The 17,054-nt window shown below is 55.6% G+C and overlaps 4 protein-coding genes across 4 annotated transcripts; 3 read left to right on the top strand and 1 right to left on the bottom strand.

Annotated features, from left to right (window-relative positions):
- Nucleotides 1–7,242: 7,242 nt before the first annotated feature.
- IUM83_15316 (uncharacterized protein) lies at nucleotides 7,243–7,689 on the bottom strand (the record flags this gene model as incomplete). The annotated part of the gene is made up of 1 exon (XM_067940120.1): nucleotides 7,243–7,689. One exon carries the CDS (start codon nucleotides 7,687–7,689, stop codon nucleotides 7,243–7,245), a length of 447 nt encoding a protein of 148 aa, XP_067794496.1.
- Nucleotides 7,690–7,860: 171 nt separating this feature from the next.
- Nucleotides 7,861–9,906, top strand: IUM83_15315 (Eukaryotic/viral aspartic protease; the record flags this gene model as incomplete). The annotated part of the gene is made up of 1 exon (XM_067940119.1): nucleotides 7,861–9,906. The coding sequence occupies one exon, from the start codon at nucleotides 7,861–7,863 to the stop codon at nucleotides 9,904–9,906; it is 2,046 nt and encodes a 681-aa protein (XP_067794491.1).
- Nucleotides 9,907–10,080: 174 nt separating this feature from the next.
- IUM83_15314 (Retrovirus Polyprotein) lies at nucleotides 10,081–12,891 on the top strand (the record flags this gene model as incomplete). Its single annotated transcript, XM_067940118.1, has 3 exons — nucleotides 10,081–10,137; nucleotides 10,255–10,699; nucleotides 11,381–12,891. The coding sequence occupies 3 exons, from the start codon at nucleotides 10,081–10,083 to the stop codon at nucleotides 12,889–12,891; spliced, it is 2,013 nt and encodes a 670-aa protein (XP_067794567.1).
- A 1,942-nt stretch (nucleotides 12,892–14,833) lies between these two features.
- IUM83_15313 (reverse transcriptase) lies at nucleotides 14,834–15,617 on the top strand (the record flags this gene model as incomplete). The annotated part of the gene is made up of 2 exons (XM_067940117.1): nucleotides 14,834–15,518; nucleotides 15,595–15,617. 2 exons carry the CDS (start codon nucleotides 14,834–14,836, stop codon nucleotides 15,615–15,617), a joined length of 708 nt encoding a protein of 235 aa, XP_067794499.1.
- Nucleotides 15,618–17,054: the final 1,437 nt, after the last annotated feature.

The following is a 17,054-nucleotide window of genomic DNA, read 5'->3' as shown; positions in this document are numbered from 1 at the left end:
GTGGAGGTGCTTGAGCGAAGGTCGATTCACAAAGTGAGCGACTCGCACCAACACAGCAGCCAGACAAATATGTATAAGCAGTATTAAGCAAGCAGTGAGCTATAGTAAAGCTAAGTAACTATTGTCGCCGTTGGTCCGCAGCCAACCAGCCCAACGTGGCTACATGCAGTAGTCCACAAATGGGCGACGATCTCGCATATCTTCAGCAGCCGCAATGCATCCGTAGATACACAGTCCCCAACAGTGTACTCCACACCGACTACAAGGACGAAGAACGAAGAATCGTCGAATCTGGAAACTGGGGAATTTATTCAATTCCGCCTCGTATTGTGCAGCGCAATACAGTGAATTCTTTTCGTCTATGTTTTTTTACTAACGGACTATTTCTTTTCCAAACGGACTATTATTAACGTTACAATAGTTTGCATCCTAATTTAGGACGCAAAACTGAATTCAACGTGGACCACATAAAATGAAATTTCACAAGATATTGAACAAAAATTTTCCCCGCCAATTTTCATAGAGGTTTCGAAATTGCACACTACCCTCACAGCCCGAGCTTGGTGATCTGCATCACCGGCTCTGCTAAGGCGCAGCGCATCCGAAGCACCAGCGGCGTCGGTCTCCAGGCTCAGCACGCCATTATGCTGTCTCTGAGCGGGTACGGCATTGCGTGCGTGTATCTCGATGCGCTTGACGCAGAGCGAAGCATTTGAGCTTCGCGCTGTGCTCGTCCAGTACGGGGAGGAGGATTCGTGGCCGGAGCTGATGGTGGCCGGTGCCGTGCCCGCACCCGAGTGGCCTTTGATCCCGGCCGTCCCGTTCAACTTACTCACGTGCACGGATGCAAACGCTGAGCACGACTTTCGGTTCCCTGTGGGCGTTATCCTCAGGCTGGTGAGGCTACTGCGCCTACCGGCGGTCATCATCTCTGAACGCGGTGACCGCTGCTCGTCAGGGCATCTACCACATGCTGCCACTTCTCCATTACTTTGCCGCAGCCGCCCCTGTAGGGCTCGTCAGCGATAATTTGCTTCAGAAGAAGCGCGTCAACGGCGTCCATGAAGTTCTTGCGCTTGCCGTCCTCCATTGCAACGCGCTCAGACGTGCTGAGGTTCTGCTTGGCGAACAGACCCCTAGGATGGATGGCAGTGAGGGTAGTGAGATATTATCTCCATAGGGTTAGGTGTAGCTATACTTGAATGCACTATAGAATGGGGACGGCGTCCCTCCCTGCATACAGCTTTTCGGTGATAACAAAAATAGTCCATTTCGTAAATTGTGTTTGGGGTGCCATGAAGCCACCACGGTTGCAAGTTGAGCTCGAAGAGGACGGTAACGCAACGCTAGATCGCTGTCGCGAGGCAAGGCCTGCCGACACGATCCGCGCATACACGCCAAAGGAAGCTGTTTCTAATTTTCTAGAGCCTGCACTGTCGTATAATTTTAAGTTCTCAAGGCAGAAAAAATCAACAAAAGCAATGGCATACCGAGCACATTTCGGCGCTACCGTAAATCTTTCTCTGCCCTCAGTTTGCACTCAAAAGCTAAGACCCACACTACCCGAGGATCTGGATCCCGAATGGTTGAACTAGCTGGAGCAACAGTCACAGATTAGAAGGTTGGGGCGCTGGAATGCTGGTGCTGTGGAGGGATATTACCTGACGGCTTTGCCTCGGGACGCCACGCGCTTCCTTGCTGGGGTTCCCCCGGACCGCCGCTCATTCTTTTTAGATCGAGCTGCTCTTACTCCTCCTGATAGTCTGCAACGCGAAGTGTTTCCATTTAACTACATGACAACATAGGTAAAACAGTCAACACCGCACATATCAACTGGAGGATTTTTGGAATTGCTACTGTACCTCTGGGTAGTCGTCCTACAAGATGCTGTGCTGCTGCGTGAAGTGCATCCACCCCATAAGTTGTGGGCAAATCCTCCGTTTAACACGAACGCGAGCAATCCGTCTGTGCTGTCGAAGCATACCGTACACAGAGCAATCTTACACTCAACGCGCTGAGCGACAGTCTCAAAGGCAATTCCTAGTTCACATTTAAAACCAATTTCAAAACCAGTTAGTAGTTCAATCCATGCTCAGCCCCCTCCCCCTTGTTGTACGTACAGATTTGACTGCCGCTCTTTAGCACTGGCACTGGCTCTGCTGCTCTGTTTCACCGCGCCGCCCTTCAGGCCATCCCTCCCTCCGGCGCCGGCACTGGTCTGAGAGGTGGTGTAACCCCTCGTGCTACGGGTTTGCACCATAGAGGTAGATAAATGCGTTAACACCGTTAGATGCGGGACTCAGTCCGGCAGGGAGAAAAGGCTGGTGGCGGGTTGCGCGCTGCGCAAACTCTTGAGAAGTGAAGTTGCCCCCACCGCCACCAGCCAAAACCCCAGAGCTTATCGTCCGCTGGACAAGTGCTGCTGCAAATGTGCAGTGCATGGTGCACCCGCGCTGCAGGTGCGGAGCTGGGGCGCTGCCCTGGCTCTGCCATTGCACTTCACACTCCCACTTGATCTTGTTGAAGCACCGCTTCACATGATCATCTTGAACACGGTATTCTTCGGGCTATCGCTCGACGCTGTCGAGCTTTACCTTGAACGCGCTTGCTCATTGCTTTTCTTTTTACTTGCTTCGCTTTTCTGCAAGGTCTTCGCTCGCTCTGATCCAGATCGCACTGCAACTGGATCATGGCGAGCACTGACGACGACGCACGTTTTCTCCCACTGAATTAGTCGAGGCCCGAGCACGGTCGATGCGCAGCACCTTCATGCCGTCGCGGCAGCGCTCGAACTTCTCCTTGGGCAGTGCCTTCGTCAGTACGTCAGCTATCATGTCGTTTGTGCCAACATGGCTCGTCCGAATTTGCTTAGTGTTCACCATTTGGCGCACAAGGTGGAACTTGTTCTGAATGTGCTTCGTCTTGCTGTGTTTGCCAGGCTTGGCTGTCAGGCAGATACAGGACTTGTTGTCGCCCCGGATCTCGGGCGTCGACTACGACCAGTTAAGCTCCTTGCATAACTCCATTAACCACAGGAGGTCTCGAGCCCCCTCGTTCATCGCAATATACTCCGCTTCAGTTGTGCTCTGTGCGTTAATCTCTTGCTTTCTTGATCCATATGAGACCACATTACCGTTCACGAACGTCACGAACCCGCTAACACTCTTTCGGTCATCAGGGTCATTAGCGTAGTCAGCATCGGTGTAGCACACCAGCTCGACGTCGTTCTCGGCTGGAACATCCATCACAAGGCCGTGGTTTTCTGTACCGGCGAGGTAGCGCAGCACGCGCTTAGCCATAGCGTAGTGAGTGTGGTCGAAACAGGACAGGTACTTGCTAAGATGACGCACAGCATGCGCAATACCAGGTCTCGACGCCGAAACCAAGTACTGAAGTGCACCGACGAGCTCACGGTACGGAGGAGACGAATCCGACTTGGTGGGCTGTACCACCTCAGCGCACAGTGCTTCCGGTGTCGCAACGCCGTTGCACCCTTCCATGTGGAATCGTTGAACTAATTCGCGAATGTACAGCCGCTGGCAGAATATTGCATGCTGTCTCTTGCAATCAATCAAAATCTCCACACCAAGGAGGTACTTCACGTGGCCGAGGGCTGTCAGCTCGTACTCCGCGCTAAGTTGCTTCGCCATCTGGGCACACAGATCACTCGGGCCCATTAGTAGGAGGTCGTCGACGTAAACTGTGAGCAGCTGCATCACTTCTCCTCCCACTTTCCTGGTGTAGAGTCCGTAGTCAGAGTCGAGACGCTCGAGATCGATCTTAGATAGAAACTTGTGCAGCGTTTTATTCCAGACGCGCGGCGCCTGCTTTAGCCCGTAGAGGCTCTTCTTGAGCCGACACACAAAGCGTGGTGAGTCTTCACCAAATCCAGGAGGCTGCTCCATATACACTTCCTCGTCCAGGTCACCGTACAAAAAGGCGGTCTTCACATCATATTGAATAATGGCCCAGCCGCGTTGCAACGCGTACACGATGACACATCGTATGGTTTCAAACCGGATCACTGGGGCATAAGTCTCGGTGTAGTCATTTCCCATGCGCTGCAGGAAACCTCGGATCACTAGCCGAGCTTTGAAACGTTTGATGCGACCAGCTGCGTCACGCTTCAGCGCATACACACATTTGCACGAGATGACACGCTTGCCCTTGGCCTCCGCGCGCGGCACGAGGACCCAAGTTCCGTGCTTGCGCTGCGAGTCCATCTCAACGTTCATGGCTGCTTTCCATTCTCGCCAGCACTTCGATCGTGCTGCTTGTTTCTGGGTGGTAGGAATTGGCACAGTCTCGTCGCTAGTTGCAGTCACATTCGTGACAACGTAGTCCTTCAGCCGGACTGACCGCTGTCGTTTCCGCGTTGATCTCGACGTAGCACCGCTGCTATCTGCTTGGTCTGGCTGTGGTTCAGCTATCGGCACCCAGCTCTCATCGTCGTCCTTGGCTCTGCGACGTCTCTTCGTCTCGGAAGCTCCCACTGAAGCTTCAGGGTAGACAGCAGCTCGCTGTGACTTGGCTCGTCGTTCCACTGACGCCTCTGGTTCGATTGTAGGTATTCCCAGCTCAGAATTCGCTCCCACTGGAGCCTCCCTATCTCGAACAACTTCCAGTTTCGCTAGTTGAGCTGCGCGCTGCGCAGTAACATCATCAGGTTTGTCCAGATACGTCTGCATCGTCGACTTGATTGGCACGATGGGAATGTCGACCGGAAGTTCGTGGTCTCCGTACTCGTAGGAATTCAGTAGGAGGTTCTCGACGTAGCCGCTGGCTACGGTGTACTGTGGCGATGCGGGCTCCAAAATCAGGGAATAGCCTCGCGGCTAGACCTCGATCTCAGACCACCCAACTCAGAATCTGAGATTAGATCTCAGATCCCAAGCTGGGTGAGGCGTGTGTTCCTCACTCTTGCAATCCCTTGACTTGGTTCTTCCTAAGGCTACGCTGTGGGCCCAGACTTGCGTCGGCCACACCAGCTGCCTCCGAACTCGACAGTTCCCAGATGCCCCCAGACGAAGCTTGCTCCTTGCTTGGAAGGCCCTTGTACGCACGTGCTGAGTCCGCTGTGCCCCGTTTTCTTGAATATAAACACGTTCACTCCACACACACTTAGTCCACTTCTCTTCTCAGGCCCTTGGACTCTGGGCCTTAACAGCCTCCTCCTTGCTCAGCGACTCCGGCTTCGAGTCGCTTCCAGTCACGACACTTCCTCCGGCGGCTCAGACTGAGAGCCGCACAACGGTCTTCACTCGCCCCTCAGACCAGAGTGGCCCCGAGAGTTGGCTCGGTCTGAGCCTGCCTTGATCCAGGGTTCTCGCTCTGCACCCTGGGACTTCCGCGCACCACGCCTTGATGTAGGCGACACAGCGAAGCTGGGAACCACTATCCCAGACTATTCGCGCCACACGGATACCACCAGCAACCCCAGAAACCACTATCCCAGGTGTTGCTCTGCCGAAACCTCAGAGCGGAGCACCTTCCGCCCGAAAATATGAAGCACCGCCAGGAAACCAGCCAACCAGCACGAAAAACCAGCAAAACCAATGTCCCGCGTGTGGAAATACAACAACGAAGGCAAACCGGGCCGAAACACGAAAAGGCTTGGTTGTTGAACTTGAATTTATTTGGAGTTAGCTGAGCTTGACCGTAGAACACTCGTAGCGACTCCACTTGACCTTGCGCGCGCCGCCGGGGGCAGGGACTTGGTCCCTGTGAAGCAACACGCCCGTCGGCGCAAGACGAACTCCGCAGCTTGCGGTCTTCGGGGCAAAACAAACTCTGATTATTATCATGCACATGCACATACAAAGGGCCTATCAAGTAAGGGTGCAAACATCTCCTGGGTACACCTTGAACAAGGGTGAGACACCCACTAAGCTACTGGCTTGGCGGCGCCCGTGAATGCGCGTCGGCCCTTCCATTGGCCTGTCTGTGTCAGTCATCACTTGATTACACTGATTACACCTGGGTGCAAATCAGTGATATCCTGATTACGCCAGGATCTTGTGGCCGGGATTGGGCGGACTTGGTCTGTCATCACCTGATTACACTGATTACTCTGGGTACAAATCAGTGTGTAATCAGGATGACGCCAAGATTCTGCGGCTCCCGTTGGCCCAAATCCATAGGCGACTGGTCAGGCCGAATCTTGTGTGCCCGACACCAGGGGCCGAAAAGCCACAACGGGGCGACCCTTCAGAGTGACCTTCCAAGCGGCAACCGCCAACTCCAAAGAGCAACTACCGCAGCTCCCAGACCGGCAATGTAGCCATCGCTGTGTACCCACTTCATAGGCGAGACCACGAAGTCGCACTTCAGGCCCTGCAGGCACGCCGTAGGCTTTTAGTCACGTCCTAGGCTTGGAGCGTCAGCTGTCTTTCACCAGTTGCCACTTATCCTCACGAACATCGTGCATCCAGACACCAACTTGCGCCCACAATCACCGTGTCTCAGTTTTGGCACAAGTTGAGGGACTGCCGGGCTGAAAACCTGAGCTGGGGGCAAAAATACGATGTTGATTCCATACTCCGGCTGTCCAACCAATTTGACGAGTCTCAGTTTTGGTTCAACTTCTGGGACTCTGAGTCTGGGAATCTGAGCTGGGGGCAAAATTACGATGTTGACTCCATATCTCAGTCGTGGCACCCCAAAGCCGAGATGAAATCAGACTCCGCACGCCACGCCTTCTTCCCAGACCCCAGACTGCACATCTCATGGTCTGGTCCACAGGCAAACCTCAGACCGAACTCCAAATCACCAAGTCTCAGACTTTTGCCACCACTCTCAGGTCTCAGAACTCCAGGCATTCCAAACTGTGAGATCACCAATCTGAGACCTGAGGTCTGAGACTTAAGCAACCATGGGACTTCAAATCACAGACCCAGAAGGCCAGGGCTCAATTCGTCACCCAGATCCCGATCCAAGGCCTGGAACCTCAGATCTGTGGCCTCTAGAGCGATTCTCAGACCTCAGACTCCAGACCGAATTCAAATCTCAGACCTGGGGATCTGGGGTCGCCGCAACTCAACGTTCGCAGAGCTCAGTTTCCAGATGTAGCCAGCACAACTTGAAGTATGTACAAAAACCAGACTTGGATCAAGAAATATCCACGTTCCAAGTGACATGTGGCCGGTACGTGGTAGGGTTTGGGCCTCTGACTGATGGGTCCTGGCCAAGAATTGGCTCGGACCTCGTCACAACCGTCCCTTATGTGCGCTGGGTCCAAAGAGATCATTCTCGAGTTGGCCCCGGCGCACATAACCGGAAGATGCCCACACTCGCCCCGTCCCGGCCGCGAAATCTCTTGCCGCGGCTCCCGGGTCTCGGGCCCAGCCATTTCGTGAACAGTCCGGAGTCACAAAACTTCATATTGCAGCGCTGGCACGCGCAGCACATTTTTCGGATGGCCGACGACCACGCGGACGACCAGCGGCTCCCCGTGCCATCGCAAGGTGGCGGCGGACAAGACGCGGGGTCGCGGGGCGCTCCTGCGGCTCCCACAACCTCCGGCAGCGTGTCCACGTCCACAAGCAGCACGTTCACGGCCTCTGGCAGCACTCCCACGGCTTCCGCCTCCGTGTTCACGGCGACGGCGACCTCCACAAGCGCGTTTGCGTCGTCGGCGACCTCTACGAGGGCGCACACGGGCTCCACGACATCTTCGGCAGCTTCCAGCATGTCTCCAGTGACTCCAGCATCCGCCTCGACGGTCCCGCGCTCTGCACCGGCACTGCCGGCTTCGCAGCCACCGTCCGGCAGCACCACGAGCTCCTGCACGTCGATCACACCGCCATCCGCATCCACGACGCTCGCATCAGTGAGCACGGCAGCTTGACGCCACCGCCAGCGTTGCAAACGCCTTCGGCGACGTCTCCGGCGGGTCCACGGCGGTCGTTCACGCTCTTCAGTCCCTCGCAACGCCACCCGTCGCCCGTGCCGTCCACCATTCGGGTCCCCGCGACGCTTGACGACGTGGAGAACCGCGCAAACCTCGTTGATGGGTTGGATGGGGTCGCGCGCATCGAAGATGTTACGCGCTTCTCGAGCACCGAGTTGGCGTGGTTGAGCAGGATGGCACACGTCACCGCTTCGCAGGACGTGATCCAGCCAGTCGCTTCCGTGCCGCTGAACTTCTCGGATCCAAGATCGCGTATCCGCTTCGAGCGAGAGACCGTCCCTCTGGTGCAATGTTTCGGCGTGGAGCACTTCGCGCGCCGCGTTGTCGGTACGGCCCAGTGCTTGCAGCGCGTGCTGAACTACGCTCAAGCACTCGAGCGTCCCAGTCCCGGTGGTGCGGCCCACATTCAAGTCGGGCAGCTCTCGGCCGAGATCAATCGGCTGACCGTGGAGCTGAAGCGCGAGCGCGAGCGCCACGCTCAGGAGATGCGCGACTATCAAGGCTCTCACCAGTACGACGCTGCCGCAGCCGGGCGAGAACAGGTGGTCCGTGGTGAGCTCCAGGCCGCTGAGGCTCAGCTCAATTTCCAGCTGTCCGAGAACAAGAAGCTTCGGGCTCAGCTCAGGGCACAGCCACCAGCCCCACCTCCGGCCAGCAGTCCGGATCGGCTACTTCGAGCTGAAGTTCAAGCGCTAACCAAGAGGCTGGACGACGTGCAGGCTGAGAACCAAGCGCTTTGCGGGCAGCTGAAGAAGTGCGGCAGCGACCTCGCCGCCTGCCAGAGCACCCTGCACGCCAGCGACGTCTACACCACGCAACTCAAGCACCAGCTACTGAGCGCGGTCCCGTTCTCAGCTGAGGCGCTGATGAACTTCCTGATGGCGAACTGCAGCGCTTCGGGGCACTGGGCGCGCCTGTATGAGCTGCTTCAGCGTTTCCAGAGCCAGACGGACGTCCCAGCCAGCTTCAGGACGACGCTCCAAATCTCGGCGCGGGACCAGACTTCGGATGACTGTGGGCCCTACGTTCCGCTCAACACCGCCGACCCAGTTCCAAGCCCAGCGTCCGCGATCGTTCTCAGCGCTGCGGCTTCGACGTTGACGTCTCTCCTGGGTTCGGCTGTGCCTCCGGCGGCGTCAGCGACATCGGCTCAGGTTACCACTTCGGTCCCGATCCAAACTCAAGCCTCAGCTCAGCCCAGCAGCACGTTAGCTCAGCCCAAGGCCACGTCGACAGCAAAGCCGAGCAAGAAGAAGAACAAGAAGCCAAGCTCCGCCCGGACTCCTTCGCTGAGCAGCGCTCGAAAGGCTGGTGGCAAGGTAGCCAAAACTCCAGCCCAGCCAAGCAAGTCTTCAGGTCTTCTCGCCGCTTCCAGCACAAGTCCATCCAAGCACCTCAGGATCAAGCGTATCAACGATCGGATGAGTCTGCCCGGCTACCCTTCGTCCCATTCGCCCCAGAAGGTTCGCGCCTCCAAGGAATCTCCGTCCCGGGTCTCAGATCGTCTGGCAGCGCTCAAACTCCCCCGACATCTGCCGTGGGAGCATGTCCGTGGCGACGTCAGGGAGTTGATGCGCGCCGGCGTCGACTTCTGGGACGCCGTGGACCAAGCCGGGAAGTCGCAACTCCTGCATGACCAATTTGGGAAGAAGGCCCTCGTGAGCATGCTGGTCTCGGCGATCTACTGGGAGCAATTGGACTCCACGCCTTGGCTGGCGTACGTGCCGTCAGCGTACTACGAGGCAGCGATCAAGCGGGTCCGCGACGTGCACTTGAGTCAGCGGCCGCCCAACTGGGATCCATTGCCTGAGAAGCCCAGCCCGGAAGACGAGGACGACGACTCTTCAATCGACACTGACTTCTCAGATGTCGACGACGATGCCGATGACGATGATGATGAGCTTGACATCTCTCTTCGCACCCAGTCGTCACCCGCGCCTGTCTTCTGTGACGCAAGGATCGCGGGTTCAGTCAGTCTTCGCTCAGAAAGCACCTAGGTACACTTTCAGCCTCCTACGGCCTCCTCCAGGGCGCTACATGTCTAGTTTGTAAAGCCAGGATCAATCTCAGTTCGCATTTTACCAACCACTATACAAGCGGGCTTGGCACTTTGAAATATTTCAAATCAGCATCATCGACCTGGTTCACCCGTCGGCCGCCAACCCTCAACCATGAGCCGCTCCACGCACAAGGACGACAAGGAGCGCTACCTCACGTATTCGATCACCGTACGTGCAGCGAACAAGGACAAGGGGATCGAAGAAGAAGTGGTGACTAAGAAGATGCCGAAGTTTATCGACGGTGGCCCAAAGGACTTCTTAGACTGGGTCTATCACTTCGACCAGCTCGCCTCTCTCAAGCACTGGAACGCCGAAGACAAATTCCTGAATACCACCATCCTACTGGAAGGCGATCTCCGAGAAGCGTTCGCTGACGCGGCCATCTCAGACGATGACGTCCGCATGGACGAGGAGTTCACGCGCGCACTCCGCAAGGCCTCTATCGTAGTGCTCCCGGTCGACTACAGCGAAAAACTACAAGAGGAGTTGTGGGAGATCCGCAAGCCGCGCACCGAGTCGCTGGCCGAATACAGCAAGCGGTTCCGCGCACTCGTGCGTATGGAGCATACTCTGGCCCAACTGAATGAGAACTCGCCGATGTGCGAGGACGCGCTGTGCCGACTCTACAAGCGCGGACTGCCCTACGATTGGCAGAACAAGTATGACGCTAGTGGTCAAGTCTACACTACCGTCGCCGCTCTGGTGCCCTTCTTCGAGCGGATTGAACAAGGTGAACAGCGCCTCCATCGCGCTGGCAGTCAAGACAAGGGAAGCCGTCATGACAACTCTCGCGGCCATGGGCGCCGCAACAATAACAACAACAGCAACAGCACCAGCTATCGCAACGGCAACAACAGCAACAGCAACAACCGTCAGCAACACCAGCGAGGAAGAAACCCTGGACGAGGTAACGGCAACAACAACAGTCACGCCTCCAGCAACAAGTACTGTACCTTCCACAGGACGACGACCCACAACACGGCTGACTGCCGAGCTCTGCGCCATGACAACCAGCAAGAGGAGCATCAGCAAGCAGACCAGCGCCGCGGACCCCGTGCAGCTCAGCCTCCTCAACAGCACCAGCAGACAAGAGTGGTACAACGCCAAACGGAGGGAAGCTCCAGCGACGACGAATATTTGTTTGTGGGACTGAACGCGTCTCCGACCAGCTCACCACCTCCAATGCGCGTGATGATCAAGCTGGAAGCTGGCAAGGATCGTTTTCAAGCTCTGCTCGACAGTGGCTGCTCGCGCAGCATCGTCAGTTCCGCGTTCATGGAGCTATTGCAACAGAAACAAGGGGCAACACTTGAGCATTCTCAGGTTTCCTTCAAGTTGGTCAAGGGAAACACTAAAAGCACCGGGGCTACGACAGTCCGGTTCCGGATCCCACAGTTGAAACGCGATTCAGTGATAATCCATAAGTTCGAGGTCCTACCAACGCTGCCCGACGATATGACAATAGGCCGCGATTTAATGGGCGCTCTCGGACTCGTGATCGACTTCAAGAACGGCCGCATCACGTGGGACGGAAGCGAGCTCGTCGTTCGCACCACGGAGCATGGCCCTGCAGCGCAGGACAACGCAAATGATGACGCTACGCTCGATGAAGACAACGAGCTATGCGCCGGAGATGACTGCGCCACGACACCAGAAGATCTGTTGCCGCAGCACCTCGAAGCTGCTTTGGAGCACTGTTATTTGAAACTGCTCGAAGAATATGTGGATCTGTATAGTGGACGACTTGGCCGGATCAGACTGGATGACTATTTGCTTCCTCTACGTGCTGACTACACGCCTTCGCATGCAAGGCCTTACAGCGTTCCTCGTAGTCAAGAAGAAGCCGCACATCGTGAGATCCAGAAACTCCTTGAAGAGGACGTTATCGAGCAGATCTACGGCTCGGAGGCAGCGGCGCCAGCATTCTTCTTGGTGAAGCCCAACGGATCACTTCGCCTCTTGGTTGATTTCCGTGAGTTGAACAAGTTCCTGCGTCGGTCGCCTTACTACGTGCCCAAGATTCGTGAGATCCTGCTCCGCCTCGGCAAAGCTAAGTGCATGTCTACGCTGGACGCGAATATGGGCTACTTCGCGCGTCGATTGGCGAGACAGAGCCGAGCAGCGACCGCTTTTTGCCTCCCGTTCGGCAAATTCCAGTTTAAGCGGTTGCCCATGGGCATTTCGACTGCGCCGGACGAGTATCAGGCGTGCATGGAGAGGATTCTCGGCGACTTAGACTTTGTGATTGTTTACTTGGACGACATCTTGATCTTCTCCGAGAACCCAGTCGAGCACCTGGAGCACCTGCGGATTGTATTCGACCGGCTCCGCCAGTATGACGTCACTCTCAACGGCAAGAAGTGCCACATTTTGCGCGATCGTGTGGACTACCTCGGCTTCACACTCACTCCCGAAGGAATTCAACCGCAGACGAAGAAGGTGGAAGCGATACAGCAGATCGCCGAACCTCGCAACAAGCGCGAGCTGCGCAGATTCTTGGGGATGATCGCATACTACCGTGACATGGTGCCAAATAAATCAGCACTGACCGCTCGTCTTAATCGTCTGACATCGAAAACCTGTAAGTTCACCTGGACTCCTGAAGACTCGGCCGCCTTCAGAAGTATCAAGGAAGCGCTGGCTCGGAGCGTGTGGCTAGCCTTCCCGGATTACAGCCGCCGCTTTCACGTGTTTGCAGATGCCAGCGGACATCAGATCGGCGGTGTTATCGTGCAAGGCCGGAGGATCCTCGCATGCTTCTCGCGGTCCATGACCGACACGCAGAAGAAATACTCTACCATGGAATGGGAGTTGTTGTCCGTGGTCGAGATCCTCAAGGAGTATCGCACGATGCTATTGGGTTTTCCTGTGGTTATTCATACGGACCATAAAATTTGTTGTTCCCACGCGAGACATCGCTGAGGGTCAAACGCTGGAAACTCCTACTCGAAGAGTACCGATTGGAAGTCGTGTACATCCCTGGTTCGCAGAATATCGGCGCGGATGCATTTTCTCGGCTGCGCTACGATTTCGTGAAGCAAGTTAGCGAGGAGGAACTCTGCGCGGTCGAAGAAGAAGAAGTTGCTATCGACGGAGCTGTCGTGAAGAAGCATCAACTGGGCGACGCAACCTGCAAGAGTATCATCGAACAACTCGAGAAAAAGCAGGCCGACCCCGACTACGCGTTGCGCCCCGCTCTCGGCGTCGTTCTATTGCACCACCGAAGCAGAATAATGGTGCCCGAGTCGCTACGTGCCGACTTGGTGGAGATGTATCACTCCTATCTACTTCACCCGGGTGCAGACAAGCAGTACCACACGATGAGCGTTTTCTGGTGGCCGGGTATGGAGAAGGATGTGACCGACTTCGTTAAAGCTTGCAACGATTGCAAACGTGCGAAGCTGCATGGTGGAAAGCAGAACTATGGACATCTACCACCGACTCCTGTCTCCAACACCGATCGTCCCTTTGACGTCGTCCACGTTGACTTGCTGGGACCAATTTCGGGAAATTTCTACTGCCTGACTGCTATCGAACAACAATTTCGCTGGCTGGAAGTGATAATCCAGCGCGGCAAGACGTCAGCCACCACGGCTATCAGCTTTGAAAGAGTTTGGCTGTGTCGTTATCCGCGGCCTAAGCGCGTCGTGCACGACCTAGGCCCCGAGTTTACCGGCGACGAGTTCCAGTTGCTTCTGAAGTCAATGGCGATCAAGGACAAACCAATTACGGCAAAAAATCCTCAGGCGAACGCTATCTGTGAGCGCGTGCACCTGGAATTGATGAACATCTTGCGCGTGCGCCCTGATCTGCATGACCAGCTCGAGACGGCACTCGACTACGCCGCGTATGCAATCCGTGCCAGCTACCACAGCATCCTGCGAGCGTCTCCAGCGCAGTTGCTGTTCGGCGAGGACATGCTCACCCGCCATTTGCACTTCGCAAACTGGAACTACCTCTCGAAGCAAAGGTTCATGGCGATTCTACAGGACAATGACCGAGAAAACCTCAGACGCGTGCAGCACTTCTATCGTGAAGGCGACACTGTGATGCTGCGTATTCCCGCTCGAGAACGCAAGAAAACGGACCCAGTTGCCAAGGGCCCATTCGTGATTAAGACCGTGTTTGACAACGGCACTGTCCTCCTGGACACGGGAGCCACGGAATACCGGACGAACATCCGACGTATATTCCCCTGTTAAGTCGGCTCCACCGTTATCCTGGCATTCGGGGAGAATGACATCTCTCTTCGCACCCAGTCGTCACCCGCGCCTGTCTTCTGTGACGCAAGGATCGCGGGTTCAGTCAGTCTTCGCTCAGAAAGCACCTAGGTACACTTTCAGCCTCCTACGGCCTCCTCCAGGGCGCTACATGTCTAGTTTGTAAAGCCAGGATCAATCTCAGTTCGCATTTTACCAACCACTATACAAGCGGGCTTGGCAAGCTGGGCAGTGGCGGGCACTACCAAGTCAAGAGCTCCAAGTCAGGTGCCGCTTCAGGGAGAAGCTCCAGTGGGGGCAAAAGGATACGCGACCCAACTTCGTCCGCCGGTGGCTCAACTTCCAAGCGCGGCAAGACTTCGTCCCGTACAACTTCGCATGGTAGGTCCAGTCCTGTTGATCTGCAGGTTCCAGTGTCTGACCAAGCGATTGACCCAGCTCGTACATTGGCTCCGCAGCAGATCTCAGCTCGCTCGAGTGGACGCTCTAAGGCAGGGCTCGCAGCGCGCCCAGATGATGGAGTTATTGAAGAACCGCAACCGGGCCAAGGTAGCTGGTTGCATTATGGCATCAGAGTCCAAGACCTTCCTCGGCAGACGTTTGGCTTCCCCAGATACGCGCCGTGCAAGAGCCATATTCAGCACCTGCACCAGCGCTGGGAGCCGGTCGAGTACTTGGAACTTCTCAAGACAAAGCCCTGGGATGCCATGTGGAATCAGCGAATCCAGACCCTGGTGTTCTTTCGATGTCACGACTTGGGCCCGGTTATGGTTCGCGCTCTGAAGCGTGTGGTCAACTTCATGAGCCTCTGGCGGCGAGCTTACTGGGAACGCTTGCACTGGGTCACGATGGATACACGTTTTGATTACGAAGCCATGGCTGCACTCCTGGGCATTCCTGAGCTTGTGGATCTCTACCGTGACCGCAAGGAGCGCAGTGCCGAGTTCGAGGTTCGACGTCGGGAGCTCATGGAGGATCTGGGACGCGTCAAGGGCTACACGGATGATATCTGGTACGAGCCTGGACTCTGGGTCGTCCCTCACGATCCTTGTCATTGGATCCTTCGCGACCCAAGTCGCCAGATCTCGCTCCCGGATCAACTCGAAACTTTGGACGATGCTGAGCCGGCTCGCACGCAATTCGCCACTCGCAGCTCGGACGACGCGTTTCTGGACCTGGCCCTAGTCGAGCTCCAAAGAGACCCACTGGACGATGAAGAGCGAGCCCAGAATCCGATCGACCCAAGCATCATTTACGATCAAGATGAGTTGGAGAGTTTTGGAGAGCCTTCGGCGCCACCGAGGAGGAGGATGAGTAGTTCACAGAGATGTAGCGTTTTTTAACCCAATATGACGGCCTCACGATTTTGCATTGCGTGTGTCACTTGAGTTCTTATGCATCTCAGCTCGTTTTCACTTCCTCAGTTAGAAACCGCTTCGGCTCACTCCAGGCATATTCAGGATAGGGCAAACATGTAGAACTTCAACAAATTTCAAACACAAAGCAACATTAACACATGCGGTTTAGGCTGAATACCTCTACTGAGCCTCAGGCTCAGGAGGTTCATCACCAGCCTGCATAGCTTTAAACCGTGCCTGCGCTCGCGTGCTCTTGTTGAATTCGTAAAGTAAAGCTCCACAGTTCAGCTGCGACATCGGCAGCCACTCCAACTCCGAATAACCTTCCACTTTACCAAATACTCTCGGACTCTTCTCGACGTCCGGGTTCTCTTGACCCAGCGGACATCCCGGATGGCCTCAACCTCATAGACATCCTGAGTTTCATCGGGCTCGTCAATATCCTCGGGCAGTAAGGCTGCATCTAGATCATCTTCCTCAGACACTTCAATCTCAGCTGTGGGTCGGTCTGGGAACAGTGCTCGTGGCTTGAGTCGACTCACGTGGACCCACGGGTAGAGCTTGTACCCAGTCCCCTCGATTTTCAACACACCGATAGTCATCTGAGACTTCCAAGATCCGGAACGGCCCATGCCAGAGATGAGCAAATTTCTTGCTCAGTCCAGGTTGCACTCGGGCCAGGTATAACCAAACAGCATCACCGACAGCAAACCCTGACTTCAGCCTCTCAGAGTTCAGCCCAGACCTTAGTCTGAGCTTTCGAACGTTTCTCTTTGGCTTTAGCTTGGAGGTCCTTAGCCCAAGCTTGGGCGTACTCATATCGCCTCTGCACGTTCCGTCGCCACTCATAAGCAGTCCTTTGATCCAGCCCAGCGGGGGGAGATCCCAGCATAGCTGAGACTGTGCTTTTCGGGTCCCAACCGTGAACCAAATAAAATGGAGTGTCGAGACGAGTAGCGTCGAAGGACGTGTTCAGAGCCCATCAACTTCTCCACTTGGTCGTCCCAGTCGCTTTGGTCAGGTTCGGAGACATAAGCTCGGATAGCTCGGACTACGGTTTGCACAGAGCGTTCTTGCTGGCCATTGGCCTGAGGGCGGTAGGCTAGGGTCGCACGCTGTCGACTTCCCAGCATTTCCGGAACTTGGTGAAAACCTCACTCATAAACCGAGGATCTCGGTCATGACGCAGCATTTCACTCGCTCCAAACCTCTGAAAGACATATTCCATGTAAACCTCAGCCACATCCTGAGCTGTGAGTAGAACTCATAGGCCGCCCAATAACATACCCTGAGAAAGCACACTGGAAAAGCAGCAGAAATACATTGCCACGGTCTGACTTAGGAAGATGTGTCACAAAGTCCATAGAGACCACCTCAAAGGGCCGAGACGCCAGAATATTTCCGGGTGAAGGCCCTGGGTTGGGCGGAACTCCTTTAGCAGTGACACAATCCACATTCCTTGACATAGCGTTCCACATCTGCATACATCCCAGGCCAATAGTATTCT

The sequence above is a fragment of the Phytophthora cinnamomi genome, assembly GCF_018691715.1.
Source record: "Phytophthora cinnamomi strain GKB4 chromosome Unknown Contig24, whole genome shotgun sequence".
Lineage (NCBI taxonomy): Eukaryota > Oomycota > Peronosporomycetes > Peronosporales > Peronosporaceae > Phytophthora > Phytophthora cinnamomi.
Note: the sequence above shows the minus strand (reverse complement) of the source record. Positions and strands in the feature narration are given on the sequence as shown.